At 53.1% G+C, this 19,051-nt stretch overlaps 2 protein-coding genes across 2 annotated transcripts in view; both read right to left on the minus strand.

Annotated features, from left to right (window-relative positions):
• LOC100901593 (locomotion-related protein Hikaru genki) overlaps positions 1-12,917 on the minus strand; it is a 38,488-nt gene extending 25,571 nt beyond the window's left edge. The window contains exon 1 of the mRNA XM_003744151.2: positions 12,831-12,917. Within this exon, the coding sequence (XP_003744199.1) occupies positions 12,831-12,888 (58 nt within the window). The 5' untranslated portion in view covers positions 12,889-12,917. The remainder of the gene's footprint in view (positions 1-12,830) is intronic.
• A 2,076-nt stretch (positions 12,918-14,993) lies between these two features.
• On the minus strand, positions 14,994-18,675 carry Alas (5-aminolevulinate synthase). The gene is made up of 2 exons (XM_003744152.1): positions 18,592-18,675; positions 14,994-16,550 (listed from the first exon to the last, which is right to left on the minus strand). The coding sequence occupies exon 2, from the start codon at positions 16,527-16,529 to the stop codon at positions 14,994-14,996; it is 1,536 nt and encodes a 511-aa protein (XP_003744200.1). The 5' UTR covers positions 16,530-16,550; positions 18,592-18,675.
• Between the last annotated feature and the right edge of the window lie 376 nt (positions 18,676-19,051).

The following is a 19,051-nucleotide window of genomic DNA, read 5'->3' on the forward strand; positions in this document are numbered from 1 at the left end:
TCCATGGAGGCGGAGGGGGAATATCAGATGGATGTTCTGGGCATATCTGATCCCTGGAACCCTCGCCGTTCCCCGGTTCTAGTCATTCGTTGGCTGATGCTCATGCATGTATGAGGTTCTGCTTTTGGAAGGCTCATTTTGCCTGGAGTCCTGGAGTCGTCTAATAAGCAAGTCGATTTTCGCGCTGTGAGCTCATAATTACAGCTAGAATTTCCTGTGTGCCAATCGTTTACCGTGCCTTCAAAAGGGAGCGGCAATCTCAAAATCGGCAATTCAATTCTCTGTGAGGTTCCATTTCCCAAGATGAATCTTGTCCATGGATCTTTGCTTTTATGGTGGATATTCTCGCTCTTCGAAACACCGAGTATAAAACTTCCGACTTTTAGAGAAGCCTGGCAGCACTGGAAGCAGGTGTGTGATGCGCCTCCATTAGTATGCCGTTCTCAGTATAGCTCGCTGAAGACAGCTCGTTCAAATCTCTTTGAGTCCACCAGCAATATTAAAGAGAAAGGGTCATTGTGGGTCCCATCGGTATGTCCGAGCGTATCTGTCAAAAGGAGCTGCTGCTGACGGCTCCGGCCCTAAAGGTCTTCGCTCACTGAGTTGACGATGCAGACCGGAACAAAGGGGGAGCTGGCCTTCTGGCTTGAAAAGGTACGCCCTTAGAAAGTTTCATCGTCCCGTAATCCCGCTGTCAATGACGGACCGTCGGGTTCCTTCCGGGAGGCATATTCATCTTCATATACAGTTTATCACCATATTCCGTTTTTCCCCGCCTCTACTTTCCGGGTCTCCCCGACCATGCTCCACCGACCGTCCGCCCGTCTGTCGCCTCGTCGCTTCGCTACATCAGTAAGAATATGAACGTTCACACGGCCACGTGTGCCCGACCCTCAGGACAGCTGCCTACGGGGTTCCCCACGCGAGAAACTTTGAATTGTTTCAAATTAAATAAAGTGCATTCGAGCAGGTCGGCGGGCACGCGGATTCCACAGCTGGCCCTAAGCGAATGCCCTCGTCTGAACGGAGGGCGAGATGCGATGACGCGAAGCACATCCAGAGTCGGGTAGACGAGAATCGTCTCTCGTCCGCGAGTCGGATGCCCTCTATTCTGTGATAGCAAGTTCCTCCTCCCATTGACAATTACGCCGGATTGTCTCTCTCGAAATTCACTTATTACCGCTTTCTCGCCATGGCTATTCGACGCCAGAATCATCAGCGAGGTTCCGTTTCCTAACTGACAGGCGTCATGCAGGCTCTCTATATGTGCGGTGTCCGGTTGGCCGCAGAATGATGATATGCGTTCCCCAGTCGGAGCCGGAAAGCACATTCGGCTGTCGGACTATCTCTTCCGTTGTCAACTTAAGTCGTCGACGACGACGTCGCCGCACCGTTTAACGAGGGACTTGTCCAGAGCTGAGCGCAGGCCTGGAGGGTTTCGGATGGACAGACCGCGTAGCCGCTATCCGGAAGACACCGGTGTGCTCGGGGGTGAGACGTCGCTCGCACCATACTCGGCCGCCGAGCGAGAAACGGGTACGGAGCTATCTGAGTCAGCCTTGGCATGACAACGGCGAGCCAATGAACGAATGTCCGAGGCTCCCAATGAGAGTCACGTCTACACCTGGATGCCGGGAAACGACAACCGGTCCGCTTGAGCCCAATTCGCTGCAGGAAACACCGGGAACAGGAGGACGCGTCGGACGAAAGGGGGTGGGGAGTGACCGACCGTCGAGCGACGGAAATTGCCAATTGGCTCTCGGTCGATTAATCAGCCGGTCGTGTCACCGACTAAGTTCAAGGCTTCCAATTGTGGAAGCTCGGCAGCTTCCTCGTTCCCTCAGTCAGTGCGGCGGGCCGTCAATGGAAGCTCCCAACCGGATGATGCCGGGATCAGCTTCAGCAGGAGACGTACTCAACCCTTGTGCTGCCACGTGGAACTGCGAGTCCGGACGAAAATGACGCGAGCACTTCTAAGATGACATTTCTCTAGCCCGGCAGAAATGGACAAGACGAACGAAAGAAAAGCTTATTTACTTCCGCGGCTGCGAGCCGTTGTTCTCACGCGGCTGGCCGACTTAGGCTCAAGCGGTGGGCGATATTTCACTGGCGACGTCGCGTAAGTGCGTGGGAAGAAAGGAGGGGGGGGCGATCCCTTCCTGTCATGCGGCTAGGTTTCGGTGTCCAAAGCAAGTGTTAGGGGCGAGTAGATGGCGGGGATGGAGAGGGGAAGGGCGAAGGGGGGGGCTGAGAAAAGAGCGAGGACAGGATGGGAAGAAAAGACAAGCTCAAACCGAAACGGAGCTACAATGGACTCTTCACAACACAGAGTTCTCACGGAAACGGTCGTCTCCGACAGTCCTCACTCGTCGGATGGCTGTGCGCGTATGAAGTCAGCTGGTTCCTCCATGCGGTTCGCTTTCTCTTCGTTCATTCGACTGCGAAAGCGACAGTGAATTCAATGGGGAACGCAATGCTCGCGTGAAACCGAAAAGCCTCGTTACATGGAGGACACGTTTCCGGAGCCGCTCGACACGCTTTTAGGCACGTTCATATTCTATTTAGCTCCGGCTTCTGCGGTCTCTGCTCTCGTTATTCTGCGTATGAAGTCGGAGCGGAATGCTTGTTGGCGAGGGAAACTTGTCGTTGAGGTCCTGATCGTGGCCTGAGCCGTATTCCGGGCAGTATTCCCCCCGTCGCGACTCGCGACTTAGTCTGTTAGCACTGTAAGTCTGGGAGCGGTGAGCTTTGCTCTGGAAAGCCGGGTGTATCGGCCTCCGAACGAGAGCTATGCGAGAGCAAGGCCGTCGCTGGGACAGACGGAGCTTCTTAAGACTTCCAACTTAATTATCAAGCCGTAATCCACCTACTGCGACCAGAGGATTACGACTCTGCGGCCACAGCCCGCGAACGACTGTTTCGCCACCGGCTATTCGCGGTCTCTCATCGGGACAGAATAGAAAATAACATCAGCAAACATCGCATAATCCCATTGCAAGTAGCGGGGATTGTCTCAGTCGGCGATCCGATCCACCGGACATCCAGGTGAGAGAGAGACCCAATTCGGCTATGTTCTCATTCCTCTCATATGGACCTCATATATTGCGAATCACTCATTCCTCATTGGGAGATCTTGGGCCTCAGCCTAGCCCCCGCGCGGGGGAGGGATCGCGCGACGACCCTGTGTCCTGACGAGAGGTCTCCCTGCGGCGAGGTGGAATGATTCTGGATTTCGGAGCGCCTTCCCGACGCCAAACAGCTGTTATCGGATCCATGAGGGTCAGCTCCTGTCGACGAAATTCGATGGACATTCGATTTCCGACGGAACTAATCAACGAGTGATTTCACGGCGTTTTTCTCGCATGAACGACGCTTCCGAGAAGAACCAATCACCGTTGTCGAACTCATCAGAGCCGCGTGGACCCTCGGAATCCGAAAAACTCCTAAAAGCCCTTTCGTTGTCAAACGAATCCCCGTCTATCACAGGCCTCTCGGTCGGTGAACTCACACAGAACTCACTCGAACGGGATAAAAGAGTTGGGAAAGGGGCTCTCCCAACAGCCCACATGCTGTTGAACAAGGTCCTGCGTTCTCAGCGGGAAGTTGGTCGAAAGTTTGGGCATAGTTTTTTCTTAGAATCCTTCTAAGGATCTCAAGGACGAGGAACTCTCCCCGGAAGAATCCACGGACCAGAGACGCGAGAGCGGCCACCGTTCCAGGAATCAGGGATCAAGCCGAGATCTGAAAGTCCTGTCACAGAATCCGTCCCGGACGCTCGAATTTTGAGAGGGAAAATGAATATCGCTCCATTACAATATGAATGGGAATCAAGCGGTCTCCCCGACCATATGAAGAGCGGTGTCATGAGGACGATATCCCGAATCTTTCCCCGGACTGCAGAAGCCGCACCCGGCCCGGTCTTGTCCAAGGCTTCGGAATCGACTCAACGGGGACCGCTCCTGACCTGGTCATGGCGTGGTGGTGAACTGAGCAACTCTGAATCGACAACGAATGCTTTCAGAGAAGCCCGAAAGTCCAGAGATCCGCGTTCCTGTCCAACAAGTTTCGGGTAAGCCGATGATTCGGTTGCTATTTACAGACAAGTCCTGCCACGGTGCTTCGGCTGTGAGCTCTTGTCTGATTTAAATGTTCGTTTTCAACCGCCGGCGCAGCGGACTCAGTCAGAGCGAGTTACGCGTGCAGAAAGCCAAGAGCGAATGAACTATCGAATGACAACGTGAAAGGAACGAGCACAGCCCTGACCCGATGCAACTCTTGCGCTCTGCATTGCATATTCATTACGCGACGAACGAGCTAATCCCGGCCTTTGGTCTTTTTCGCCGGTGCGGGAGCTCTGGCCGCTGGCCAAACTCCCAACGAACGTTCAAATAATAAACTCTCACGGGGAGCAGTGGGAGTTTGCCCCAATTTCGCTTACGCACATCCCGCTGGGGAAAATTCGCGGACCCCGAGAACTTACCTCCCCCCCCGAGTCATGCCGAATTTAGAGCTGCTTCTCTCGCGTATGAATATTTTGACGACTTAGCTCCTTGAATATCAAATCGGGCGCTCCAGTTCAATCTTGATACGAGGGTCCTTGACGAAATACGAATCGATCCATCTCGATTCCCAAAAGAATCTAACTAAGTCAAAACAACATCTTCGCTCCGCATAACGGGTCGAGAGTTGCGAAACTTTCCCCGGGGCATGATAGGGAACCCACGGAGACGAGGTACTCGATACATAGACTGACAGCCAGCCAGCCATCGCCCCCGTCCGGGCGAGCGTGCGTGTGTGCGTCCGTTCAGGCGTTCGTCCAAGCTTCTGAGCGTTCCACAGAACAGAACTTCATGTCCAACAAGAGGTAAAATCCGAATTCTCGCGGTTCCGTGCGCCGAGAAAGGAATGAATAGCTCGAACGGAACGCAGGAATGCGCACGTGCTCCGACAGTGAATCCGTATGGCGGTACGACGGTCGGGCGACAAAAGGTCCAATCAGAAGGGACTGGAAAAGCTGCTCTCGCGACGAAAATATCGGAATCACGTGCGATGTCAGCTGTGAGCTTCTCCTCGGAAATATCATCAGGCTCAAAGCGATGTTCTCCACGCAAGGTCCGAGCGAGGATCAATCGCTTCTCTCTGAGACATCCGGAGCGTCCTTGATGGCGACATCTGTTTGTAAGATAATGTTTTTCGATTATGCTCCACTTGGTCATCGGTTTCCGTCGTAGAAGGAGCTCAGTCACGATGATTAGTCGAGCTCTGATTTTTCAATTGGTCGAAATCGTGGACACACATATGATGCAAACGAGATGCAGGATTCTCTCGCTGAGTTTCGCTTTCCGCTTCGGGGAAATCCGATGATCCCTGGCGGCTTCGCCGCATGGTTTCGTGGCGGGAACTCTCCGAAGCCGAAAACGAGCAGTTGAAAACAGTGAGAAATCGTTCTCCTGGAGTCGAGGTTCACGGCGTTCATACCCGCTTAGTTATACGCGGGTTTGTTCGTTACACGCGGTCGGACGGTGGAGTTTTGCCGACTGATTACCGCTTCCGTGGCCACTCTAAGGGACAGTCGGACGCGATCGCAATGATTTATTAGTCCACTTCCTAACTGACGTTAGACAAGTATAGTTGGAGCTTGTTCCGCCGGCGGCATGGCCAGCCTCGCCGTCGACGCAACGTCGGTCGGTCGGACGGATGGATGTACGACTGGAGGCATGGACGGAGAGTCGGACAACAGTCAAAGCTGCGTCAGTGCTATCTGGGAGACGCAGCGTCGAGCGGCACAAAAGAGACCTCGGCAAGCGCTGCGTCGTCCTCTGTGACCGCGGAGATAAATCCCAGAGGTACAGCAGAGCGGCGTGGCATTCGCAGCTGTGGCGAAATGGAAAAGGCATTTGACAATGGAAACGGCGGCGGAATGAAAAAAGAAATCAGGCATGGGACCAGCGGAACGGGCCGCTGAGACGGAGGCTGCCGAAGGCCGAGGCTGCTCCGTCGGTTGCTGATGCCAACTGCAGAGGAATCGCTAGGTCGTTGTGTCTCGGATCTCATTCCGATTCCTTGATGAATGTTTCGATTAAATAAGAAATCAATGAGTGGCGAATGCTTTCAACGTAATTGCGATCTCTCGCGTGTCGGAGCGCTTGCCCCCGGCGACACGAATTACTTTCTCTCGTCGTCCCGTCCGCTGCCGGCCAGTCCCGGCGGCTGCCAACTCGCTGAACATAATCATCTTGTGCCGTTCCTTGAGGCTTTTTGGATCATCTAATCCATTCCGGAAATCATTAACGCCGGCAGACGGTCATTTGTCCGGCCCTCCGCGACGGGGATAGACGGGTCAGACCGGTGGGAAGACTTGGCTCGCCGGTCATTCGGTTGGTGGGTTGCTTGCCGCCGCATCCGGGCTGGCCGGTGGGGGTCGCTGGAGCAGTGGTGGCTGAGCGAGCGGGTGGGAGGAGGATGGGTGGTTGGATCGTCGGTGGCCGTAGGTTGTGCACGTGAGCGATGGTGAACGTTTGCCACCACCCCGAAACGCGTAAATCTCCGCTTCTTTTGTTGTCTCGGGCCAGACCTCCGAAGTGCGTTCGTTTCACTCAGATGTCGCCTGTTCAAGTGATTCTGAGTCGAGCGGGAACACCGCGAACGCGACACCACACCGACGGAGGGGGCGAACAGGACGCGGGTCTTGTCGAGCGACATCGGAATCGCGTTGTTCGATCGAGTCCCCCATGTTCATTTTTATTATGCACAATATTGCTCGCGTGGCCTGTCTGCTCCGATAGATCTCCCTCTGCCGATAAGCGCAAAAAATTATCGATCGACCACTGCGTGGATCGGCGAAGATCCTTTCGGTGTCCCTTCGTAGATGTGCGTATCGCTCCCCTCGAATGGGAGTCTCGAATGTCAGAGGGACGAAAACGAAGCGAGACCTCCGTCTCACCATCGCAATGCGCCACTCAATCTCGTACGCACGCTATCTAATTACGATATTAGCCGAAGATAGAGTTGAGTTCACGAAAGTCCATTCCTGGGAACTTCCCGTCAGAAGCATCAGGAACTGTCGACGCTGACCTCGAACGTATATAAGCGTGACGGCTGCATTCCTCACTTTGTCGATCGGGACTTCCTCGGATCGAATCGAAATTATTCCCAGCTCGACGTCATTACCGTGAGGCTCTCGTGTGCGTTGCCGCCATGGGCCTCTCGCTTACTTGACTTGGGTTCGACAGAACCAGAGCTCACTTACGAGGCCAACACCCCAAGCGACCGCATTGGAGACATCAAGAGCTGCCGTATACTCCCCGATGGTTTGTATCCTCATCCGCACAAGCCGCCGCCAACGTCGACGCCTTGTGGCGTCGGCAGCAGCAGCAGCAAGTCGAAAACGATGCGCCAACCTGGGTCTGTTGAGAACAGTTTGCCCAGACACTGCAGTCAGTCAGTCAGTCGGGCCTGCTCGCAGGCGGGCAAAGTGGCGGGTGGGCGAGCGAGCGTTCAAGCGCACCTATTGGAGGATATTTACCCGCCGGGCTAGTTGGGCTAATGTCGCGTATAAGTACATGGTCCTCAGTCTCTGCTTAGGTACCGCCGCCGCGGCGACCATCGCTGCTGCTCGACGTAGAGCAGAAGAGGGAAGAAGACGAGAACCAAATACTCCGTAGGTTCTATTGCAACCTGCTCCTACTACTGCCGGGTGAATCAAGATTCCCGTTCGCTTCCGGGCGCTCGTCGGGAAAACAAGCCAGCCGTCCAGTCTCCCGAACGGTCAGTCAGCCAGCCAGTCAGTTAGCCGCGTATCCCCGTCCCTAACCAGCCATTAGTTACTTGAACATTGAAAGAAATCGTGGCGGACCGTTGCGCCGACTCGCGGACAGCTCGTGGAAATGGAACAAAAACGTTTTATTGGCGACCGTTCATTCGTAGCCGGAAACTTAATAATTGAAGCCGAGCAAACGAGGCCCCCCAAACAGGCCCTGGCCGCAGGCACGCACGGACCAACGTTCACTCGTCTGTCTGCCCACCCGCCCATTCACTCACTCACCCACCCACCCACCAACTCTCACATCTCCCCCACGTCGGCTTCGGGTGGGAGAGCGACCGGTTTGTCGCCGACTATTAAAACACAGTTGTCGTCGCCCGCCTCTGTTCACGGCGCGAACTGTTCAGTTTGTTGCGTTTGTTCGTGGGGTTCCGTTGCAGAACCCGATTTTATCGTTTTTCTCCCCCTAGGAAATCCCCGCCATTCCGGGACAGAGTCTCTGAGCGTCCTACAAGGCGCGTTTATCATGCAGGGAGTGGTATTCAATCTTGTTTCTCGGTTTGCATAAACCATGGATTTGAGACCACTTGCCAGCAGGATTTGCTTGCACGGAAAAACGTTCGTCCGGAGAACAAACGAGGCTCCCTCCCCCTGTTGTTCGAATGCGACAACTTTCCACCCGTCGAAACATCGAGAAGAATCTGGGGATGTTTACGAGACCCGTTTCTGGCCGCGTTCAGTATCGGAAAACGATAGGGAAAAAAATCGGTGGGAACGTTCCGGAAGCGGAGCAATTCACGGCTGAACACTCAGAGAAGGGAGAATCAACAGATTCCAGACCGAGAAGAATTTCAGAAATTCCTCATCGTGGAAACGTCTGGGTGCAAGATTCGCTTGCGGCACCGAACTGGCAGGAAGTCTCCCCAAGTGAGTACAGTCGATGAGTTCCAGCAGGAGCCCTCCTGAATCAGCAACCTGGGCATCGAAGGGAAAGTGAGGAGTAGAGCTCACGTCACCGTCCACTGACGCTTCCGTCGAGCAGGTGAAGGGGACGCGGAGAAGGGGCAGGCGCGAAGTAAATGGAGCTCCCCATGACGAAGAGGGAGAAGCGCTCCAACGAGCAGGCAGAGAACGTCGCTCATGGACAAAGCTTGCCGTCCGTCCTCATCTCACGCGACGGAAAAAACGGCTGAGCAAATCCTTTCCCATCTCTGTAGTGTTTCATCTAAGAATGCATTCCGTCCTCATTCCTCCGACTGGTCGCGTTTTCCCCCTTTTGCCGCCGCCGCCGGCCGGAGGCCTCCACAGTGGATTACCAAGAACGCAGGTGTCTTCTGGGACAAGAAAAGCCCAATGTGCAAGGACGGGACAACTTCGGAATGTGGAGACCGGATGGCCTTCCGTAAGCTGCCTGCACTGCAATTTCGTTCTCAGGAAAGGATGAACAGACCGATAAACGAACGGACGAACGAACGAACGAATGGTCATCCCTTCCCCTGGAGCTTGGTCGTCGCAAGCTGCGGCCAGCAGAAGTTTTTTTACAACGACTGCTTGGGGTGTAAAGGATCCGTTCATTCCGAACAGCATTGATCCTTGAGGTTTTCCCTCTTCCTCCACGTCCCTTCTTTCCCTACGGCCAAATTAAGTTTTCCTCGAGGCCGCAGCTGTGGCAGGGGACCAGTCAAAGAATTCGACAACGGCCTGCCCGTCTGCTCAGACACTGAGCGAACTCTCGCCCGCTCGCCCAGCCGGGTCGTAGAAGAGAAATTTCTACGATTGTTTCCAAGCGGGAGAGAACTAACGCCGGAAGCACAAAGAGTTTCACAGTCCATTCGCTCACATTTCGCGAAAAGTCTGCTCTAAACGACGTGATAAATTCCCCCGAGGCTTTCCGAATCAATGACGTGGCTTTTTGGCAGCGCGCTGTCACTTGTATCGAACGTGCATCCGCATCCTGTAGTCATGGAACATGAGCGACTCTCGAGAAAATACGGAGGAGCTCGGCGGAGCGGAAGCTCTGTGAATGCCCTGCCACCTCGATTTGTGCAAGGTACAAGGATAATTATTCACGTGTCGTGCAATTCAAGTCTCGCTTCCTTTTCCTTTTGTTCTCATCTCCTTTTGTTTTTGCAAATGCAGAGCGACACTGTGGGTTTCACATTTTCGAGGGGAGGGGAAGGGGTGGCATAGGTATGCCATTTCTCCCCATGACAAATAAGATAAATTCATTTAGACTGAGGGTCTAATCACGGACAATATTTTCAAGGTCACCACATGTACAATTCAACGAGCATTTATCGCTGTTATCCTTTTGAACCTGTGGGGCGATATTCGCTCGTAGAGTCCCCAGCGTATTGGGAAGCCCCCCCCCCCCAATGAAATCGAGAATCCGCTAGGTTCTCAGTGCACGTCAGGTTGATGAAGCAGAAACCGGTCAAAATATGGCTGCGGTATGGCATCCCAAGGCGTCATCCTTCCGATTTCCGGCGCATAGATATAAGCCCTCTGGCGCCGCGCGGTTAGACTTAGCTCCAAAGCAGCTCGAATCGCGATGATCCATAGCCGGGAACATCAGGAATTCCCGAAGGTGATCGAGCAGAACCAGGCGAGGCCTTCCAATAACTTCTCTTCTAATTTTTGGAGTCATCCGGTCAATTATTTAAAGCCGATCTTTCGTCCATGGGATCATTGAGTGGCGATTTTTGTAGTCGGAGCAATCAGTGACCGGTCTTCCATGGAAGCTTCTATGGAGCAGAGAGGCAGACAATATCGGTCATGTCAACTGCTCCTTGAAGCATCTCGCGTATTCCCATCGACGGAAAATGGCGGTCGATTTCCAGCTGCTTGCACTACCACCGTTTCCCGGGTTCCCTGATGCAGAGCTTGAGTCGATCTTCCAGAGAAAGCGGGACTACATTCGTTGATCTCCAGGTTGGTATATGTGTAGGTAATTTGTAGATTCCCGAAGAAACGGCGGCTCAACACTGCGCACCATCTCTACCTCCTGATCCAGGCAAATAGCTGAGTTTGCTTCGAATGGAATCAATTTGAAAACCTAGGTGCGAGCTACGAGGCAAGGCGATGGCCCCAAATGACGAGTTCTTCGAGATCCGAATCCTCATCGAGCCAACTTTGGCGAAATATTTGTTTGAAGCCCCGGATCCCTAACTTCGATACTTAATCGGAATCCATCACGCTCCTCGAAAGGCTGACGATGGCAATGAGTGACAAGTGCGAGTGAAATAAATCGCTTCATGCGTCTCGGGCTTCAACTAGGCGGGACGTATTTTCGTGGTCACGATAACGATGCCTCGAGCGTAGGCTTCGCCGAGTTCGAACTCGTCCTTCTCTCAGAACCGAGCACACCGAGCGGAAACCAGGTGACTTCAGGCCACCATTTCTGACTCAAACCTACCAGGGGATATTCCAAGCACTACCTTGTAGGGGCAAGCCCGAATCGAATTTCTGACGGCGACTCGAGGAATGCCTCAGAAGTCGTTGGTTCTATGCAGGCAGCCCCGCAGCTTCCGGGAGAAATTGGTTTCGCATTCAGAGCAGTCCATTAAGTGATCAATTTTTTAGCGGTCGACTCACTGCGCCGACCGGCAGCAGGAACCCAAGTAACTCTCTTCATCGGTTTTGCAACTCGAAGCTTGGACGACTGACTCGGCCGGTTGAAAGTGAGTTCCATTCGTTCGTTCATCTTCAACAGGCGAAGAGCTGCACCGCGAGTGATGATCTGTCTCCGACAGACACTCAATTTGCATGAGACGGCCACACACAGTACACTTGTGCGAGCCCCCTCTGCGATTCATTCTTCTTTCACCTTGCTTTGTCCCGAACCGCAACGACGCGCGTTTGCTCCGAACGTTATCTTCGGGCAAGCTGTTGTCGAGACGCAAGCGCAGATCGTCGTTTTGCAGAGTAGATCCTGCATCACCTTTTCAGCGACTTGCAGTTGACATTTGAGTGAGCGACGAGAGTCGGGTTGCAAATCTCCTCCCTCGGTGCGTCGTTCCCGCCAGCCCGTTAACAATCCCGGGAATCCAGAGCAGAACTCCTCTGGAAAGCGTGACGAGCCAGGAGGGAATCGGATGGAACAACAACACCGCAAAGCTGTCGTTCAACTTGTCCGCCGAGGAATAAGCGGAACACTCTCGGAAACAATCTGGAGTAACCATACAGCTTGTCCGCGTTGTCTCGTCGTGTTTTTCCTCGTACCCTTGGAACAACGATTTTTGTTCCGGAGCAACGCCGGAAGAGACTTGCCGAACGAACGGGGGAAAAACCGCTACAATGCCTTTCGGCTCTCAGGACGTCTGGAAGCTCTCCTTATCAGCGCGCTCGTAGCGGGTGAGCTTTTGTTTCGTATTTATCTTTGACGTTTATTTACGAGGGGATCTCTGAACATGCCGGAAGCTTGCTAAGTGAAGACAGGTCTGATAGAAAAACAGGGGCTGGGGAGCGCGAAAATCGCAGCGACGAGCTTTCGACGTTCAATCGTAGTCGACAACCGGAAGGAAAGCCTTCAACAGTGGTAAACAACGTCAAGCGTCATTGATGCTCTGCGCTTTCGTCGTAGCGCTTCGCTCCAGCCTGTTTCGTGGAGATAAGTCTCCGAGGGGCTGCTTGTAGTCATCCGATAACTTCCGGGAATGTACGCGCTCATTGACCTCATCTGGAGCGAGCTGGGCGTTCGCTCATGAGCAGTGATTTTCGATTCACCCTTGCATGTGTTTCTCGGATATCAGCTCCGCGACAACATTCGAGTTCCATGGACGGTCGTCGTTCCGCGTGGTGAGTTTCCCGGCACTCCGTATCGAAAAACGGAATAACTCCGTGAGGTGGAAGAGAGCGGGCGCCCAGGGCGGCACTTGTCTCAGGGCTTTCAGAGGCGGCATTTTGAAGTTTCGCTATCGGTGAGAATGGCCACTTTTCGAGAAGGATCCGGTCGAAAAACTCGATTCATCAGAAAATTGCAGAGTTGATGCCTTGACAAAGCGCTTGACACCGCGGGGAATAATTTCTCTATGAGTTCCGCCACCTGAAAGTATAGTTCGGTACTCACAGTAAGCCGGGTGTAGAACGCACAACGTTGCGAAGAGAAATATCAGTTGGGCCCACATACCGCATCCTCAGTGGCTTCACCGCTCTCTGTTCAGGAGTTTTCACGTGCGCTCTGGCTCCTCCAACATCCACGCTAGGAGGCGCCACTGAAATCCCTCTCCATTCTGAGTGAGGGATTCCACGCTGATTCAACCCCGACACTTATCTCGTACTCCGATGTGGACGAGCGAAATTAAAGTTCGATACATTCTTCAAGGCTATCGGACGACTCCCGCTGAAAATCTTGCAAGTTGTCTTCCGCGTTCTCCTACGGGATGCTTGATCGATGTAAATTCGCTACTCCCGGGAATTCGCTTCGACCGATGTTCTTCGTTTAAAAATCGATGCAAATTTCCTCCGCACTCATTCGAACTAGATGAGGGGATCCATCATTGCCGGTTAGACGAGCGTCACGAGCGCTCCGACGGCGGAGGTATACCCTTCGGAATAGACAGCGATTCACTCGAAGGGTCCGCGCGCGGGTTTCGTTCCCGCTCAAAATGCTCGAGCGAGGGCACACGATTTCGTCGAAATTTAAGACTACCCGGTAATGCTCACAGTGATGAACTGCGCAGTCGTCGGAACCCCAAGGTACGAGTTCAGAGGGCCGCGAGCTGAGTTCGCGCCGTTCATTTATTTCCCCATGCATCTACATAGTGACTCTTACCTGAATCGTTTTCCTCATCTGCGCGGAGCGATCGCCGACGGAGGAGCCTAGATCTTGCCTCTAGAGCAGCGGTTCCCAACCTTTTTGGCTCCGCGGCTCCCTAGCGAACCCAGAATTCCCCCGCGGCTCCCAGGATCCCGGTGCCCACGCGGCTCCCGCGGCTCCCAGGATACCCAGTGCCCACGCGGCTCCCGCGGCTCCTACCTGCTCTCCCTTCTTTTTCCCCTAAAATGACCATTCGCAGCTCAATTCCGGCACTCATAACTTGCATGTACATATATTGTTCACAAATATTCCGCCTCCCTCCCGTCAATTCCCCGTTAAAAAGACTGAGTGGGAATCTCCGGAGACAAGCAGCTCCTGGCTGGAAAAGGTAGCCTCGCGGGCATACCAGAGCTCTCTAACAAATGAGTCCAATCTCTCTCGACGGAAGAGAAGAGTTGAGCTTCTCGAAGCTCACGGGAAAAAGCTTAGTGGTGGATGAAGTGTTCTCTGCGGGAGAGACACAAGGAAACAAAAGGTGCTCCGTGCAGTGGTGTGAAAGCGAGTGAGATTTTATTTTAGCTTCGTTCACTCCTCGATAGAGTTGAACGGAATGGCGGGAACACAACCGTCGATCCTTCCCTTGGAATTGACAAACCCTGACGGCCCGGACCAACACCAGAAATTCGTCCGCGGGTCCCCCAGAAAAGCCTCGCGGCTCCTAGGGGAGCCGCGGCTACCAGGTTCGGCGGCTCCCCTAGGAGCCGCGGCTCCCAGGTTGGGAACCGCTGCTCTAGAGGAATACAGCCCAACATCCTCGATTCCCTTCCTCCAGCTCGGTCCCTCCTTGATAGGAGATGTCCGAAAGCTACTGCGGTTGGTCTGCCCGCCTATCCAGGAACTGTTTCACAGTGAATGATGCATGATATTCGGAATACGAGGCTCGAATACATCAGATTGGTCCATCGATGGCGTCGGCGACTGAACAGTCAGCGAGAGCTCGCAGCTAAACCTCCCGACGCCGACACTCCTCTCTGAATTAGCCGCAGCTGGAATCGGATCGTTCGAGCATGGCCAAGAGGTGTCACCTGTGCCTCCATGGTCATCATGTACATGCCTCGTCCTGGAAATCCTGTTTGGAGGCACTTACCGGATCATAAACTTCTCAGGAGAGACTTATGGCTCTGCACCTCGAAAGTTCCTCGAAGGTACCAGCATTTCGTCTCATAATCAGAACTGTCCCCGTCCGTCGGAATGAAAGTTCCGGTGTCCGTCTGGCTCGAAGGTACCTCCTTCCGGGACTTTAGGGCTGAAGTTTCATTTCTTCACTCATCCTCGAACGGAACCCTTCGGCCGTGGCTTCCGCCAGGAATAGGCTACGAAATATTGCGTAACAGGCGTTGTACAGCCTGTTCAATGGTTGTCTGATACGAATAAGACAATCTGAATTTCCACAACCAGGAGTCGAAACGATCTTTATTGGCATTTCTCGGCGGCCGTACTATACGAAGCCTCCAGAGCAGCTAGGTTCCAAGCCCGTCCCAAATCGCCAACAAAACGGTCGACCATCGATTCGGTGTGGAAAGGCGTCGGGGCCAAACGAAGTCGCTCCTCACCACGAGCGACCGTCGGGTAATTAATTGCTTGAACGTAGTGTCCTAATCTCATGAGTTCGTTGCTGATTCGCGTGCATTTCTCAGGGTCTCCAACATGGACGGGAATTATATGCGACTCAGAATCGAGCGCAGGAAGTCCGGCTGTTCTCAACCTCGAGCGGCAGTATCGAACAATTTGCTGATGGCGGGCCCGGAGCGCCCGACCTTCGTCCGAAGCCAGCACTGCGATGGAAGCTCTCGCGCCACACAAAACCGTTGGAGGGAGCGAAGTTGTAAATATAAATCCAGCCCCATAAGACCGAATAAAATCGACGAAGTTCGCCGTCGACGCGACGTAACCCCCGATGTTCCCGAAGGCTTTACCCAACGTCCCAGAAACTACGTCCATCTTGTGCAGTATGCTCCTTTGCTCACCGATGCCGGCGCCGTACTGACCGTACAAGCCCACGGCATGAACTTCGTCAACGAATGTAATCGCTCCGAAGTCGTGAGCGACGTCGCAGATTTGTTCCATTGGCGATATATCACCCGTCATCGAATGTACACTTTCAAACGCAACAATTTTGGGCGTGGATTTGGGAACCTGCTGGAGTAGCTCACGCAAATGCTCGACGTCGTTATGGCGAAATATGTGCTTGGGCGCACCACAGTTTCTGATGCCATGAATCATGGACGCGTGATTGCCGGCATCGGAGAATATATGAACATCTGGTATGAGTTTCCCCAGCGTGAACAAGGTGGTATCGTTTGCGACGAAGCACGACGTGAACAGCAGCGCGGCCTCTTTCCGATGGAGCTTGGCCAAGTCCGATTCGAGGTTTTCGTGCATCAGGGAGTTTCCAGAGATGTTCCGGGTCCCTCCGGCGCCGGCTCCATGTTTCTCGAGGGCTCTCCTGACAGCCTCTGTGACTTTCGGGTGGCGTGACATTCCTAGATAATCGTTCGAGCACCAAACAGTAATGGATTTGCTGGGTTCAGCGGGGCTGTGTTCCGTCGCCGTAGGGAAAGCAGCGGCGAGTCGATTGACTCTCTTGAACACTCGGTACGAGTGATCCATCTTCTTCCTTGCGATCATCGATTTGAAGTGGGTTTCATAGCCGAAATCCGGCTTTCTACATTTCGACGGAGGCTCCGCGAACTCGATGCTTTCGGCCGAGAGGGACTTGATTGCGGATCTGTTCTCGGCCAGAAACGGGCAACGGCTGCAGCGACTGTCCACGTCAACGGGACAAGATGACGGCGATTCCAAGTTGACTTGTTGGCTGCATGAAATCGGGGTGACACTTGCCATGTTCCGGGCCAAGAAAGGACATTGTCGTTGATACATATTCACCAGATTCGTTGCATAGTTTCTAACGAATGCGGACGAGAGGCGACTCACGAAGGGACACGACATGATTGTTTTCGTCTGCAGCTCCTGGAATATCGCACGGATCAAGAGAAAAAAAAAATCGTTAGAATAGCGCGGATCCTCAGATTCTATCAGACGGGAGGAACTTCCCCACAAAGATTCGGAGTGGAAACATGAGAGCCCATGAGTCTACCGGAAGTCGCGAAATCCGATCGTGCAGACTGTCTCGCACCATATGGCTCGACGGAACCGCAGAAAAAAGATACACGTCAACCAGCGACGGAAGGCCTACCTTGCTGGCGGCTATCAGAGAAATGACGTTTGGCTGCGTTCGCACAAGTGGACGGGAAGATGGCAAGGGCGAATTTATATCAAAGGCAAAACCTGCTTCGGCTTCCGAACAGAGTGACAGACTGACTGACTGACTGAATGACTGGCTGTCTGGCTTGCTGGCGGACTGACGACCGGCAGAGAATGGCTTCGGAACAACAGAAAAGCGAAAACTTTTTTTTCCTTTACTTTCTCATTAGTTATCTCTTATCTCTGAGAGAGGAGTATGAAACCAGATTTCACTGGAACACCCTGCGGTTTTGAAGGTGATTGTTCGGCCCCCATCGAGGAATGCCACGAGAACGTTCCGGATAGACCGACGGTCTTCGCTGGACCGACCGCTACATGGAAGGGCAAAGAAATCCCAGGACGGCCTCGCTTCTTCTGCTCGGGAAATCTCCATTACAAACTAGACTGAAATACGTGAAACCTGGCCGGGAGCTTTCTCATTTCCGTAGTATTGTTCAAAGTTCGACGCAGGACTTCCCCCAAGGACTCGTATCGATGAAAATGTCTGTATCCCATCTCACCGTCATGAAAGAGACGAGGACAGATCGAGATTTTCTGCATAAGACAGTGTCTATTTCATCCATTGATCAGTAGTTGTCGGAAAATCATAGTCTGTGGTGTAATCGAACGTAAAGAAATGCATCCGATGAACGAGGTAGGTGAATGCGCTGTCGGTGACCTTCGTTGGATCAAAGGCCGCGCCGGAACTTGAAGAAAGAGACGATTCGGTGAAATTTCGGAGATATGATCTCTGACCGACTCGGAGGTTCCTCCCCCTAATTCGTGAGCATACAGGCGGAGCTGTCAATCCAAATTTAGAGTGTGAGTTGGTCTCATGACTTGAATATCCTGTCGATTTGAGCGTTCGTTAGAACAATACTCGGACCCAAACGCTCGATTCTACCGAGATTTGAATGGATGGGTAGCACGATATCATCCAGGATATCATCCAACTCATATTGGGATGGGAAGAGCCTCATCGAGAAGAACCTTATGGAGCGACGATAGGAAGGTATCCCGATCCTCCAGGAATCCTGATGGGAATATTCCTCGCATCGGTCTTAGTTCATCCATTGTTCCCTCTCAGAGAGATTCCCGATACGGTGAGAAGAGAACACTCAGCGACGATTCAATCGGGAGATGTTGCCAACGCTTTGACCTCGCATCGACGTCTCACAGGTCAAGGCTCTTGTAATGTGTATCACTGCTTCACTCGTTTCAGTTCACGAATCGTAACGCCGCTCATTGGTCGCGAAAGGAAGAGAATTCCTCGCTTCATCAAGGTTCGATGAGCCCGTTATTTATTTGTTTTTCTCCACGAGTTTCCCCAATTCGAGTTTCCATTCTCTCGCCTTCTTCTAGGATCATGAAACTCAACATTGAGTTCCCTCGAACAATTTACCCACGGGAAGCCAAGTGATCATGAGTCTTTAATTTATAGGATTGGGGTTTCGTAGGATAACGCATGATTCCTCGGACACACCAAGTATCGAGCATATGTAGAACTATCAACCAGGCATGTATGACGGGTGTCAGCGAACAGATCGAAAACCCCGTTTCTCGAAGCCGAGATGAACCTCCAATGAGCCACGTCCCAGCTGAGAGCAGTCGAAGTCAGCAGTGTCAGCAGCGGTAGCCACAACAAAATGCGCGAAAGATTCTCTGCAGGAGAATCGGTGAAATCGAACACCTTCGCTCCTCGCCTCCTCGGCGCGCGCACTGAGTCAGGAATGGCTCCTGAATTCCGTGATCTCATCGGAAAACTCACCGTCTTTGAAGATTTATTCGGCGGAGTGAAAGGAAGGAAAAGAAGCACTAGAATGTCCCATAACTTTCTCTCGATAATTTGAGGTGTTGTGGTCGCCGGGCAAGGACGCATAGAGGGAGCCACCAGCAGAAGTTCGTCTGCTCCGAATCGGGATGCGGTATTGACAGTATTGATTACGCGATACGCGATGGAGGAGATAGAAGATGCTGTGAATGTATTGTATACATGCTGCGTGAATGGCCGGGTAAGCCCGCGATAGAGGGAATTGCCTGGGTAGGCATGTTTTCGAGAAAGGCGGCGACGTCACGACTCGCCACTCGGGAATCCGAGTGGAACGTCTGCGAGAATTAGTCTGCGTCTCAGATTGTGTGATGCGATCTGTACTATTATGTAAAGTCATCGAGACATCACCCGTGCCTCGGCGAATGAGAGGGCGCTTCGAACTTATCTTGAGGGAATG

The sequence above is a fragment of the Galendromus occidentalis genome, unplaced genomic scaffold (assembly GCF_000255335.2).
Source record: "Galendromus occidentalis unplaced genomic scaffold, Mocc_1.1 scf7180000077460, whole genome shotgun sequence".
Taxonomy (NCBI): domain Eukaryota; kingdom Metazoa; phylum Arthropoda; class Arachnida; order Mesostigmata; family Phytoseiidae; genus Galendromus; species Galendromus occidentalis.

Bases quoted from the DNA above. Each gene is read 5' to 3' on its own strand.
- Alas (XM_003744152.1), bottom strand. From the start codon at position 16,529: ATGTCGTGTCCCTTCGTGAGTCGCCTCTCGTCCGCATTCGTTAGAAAC.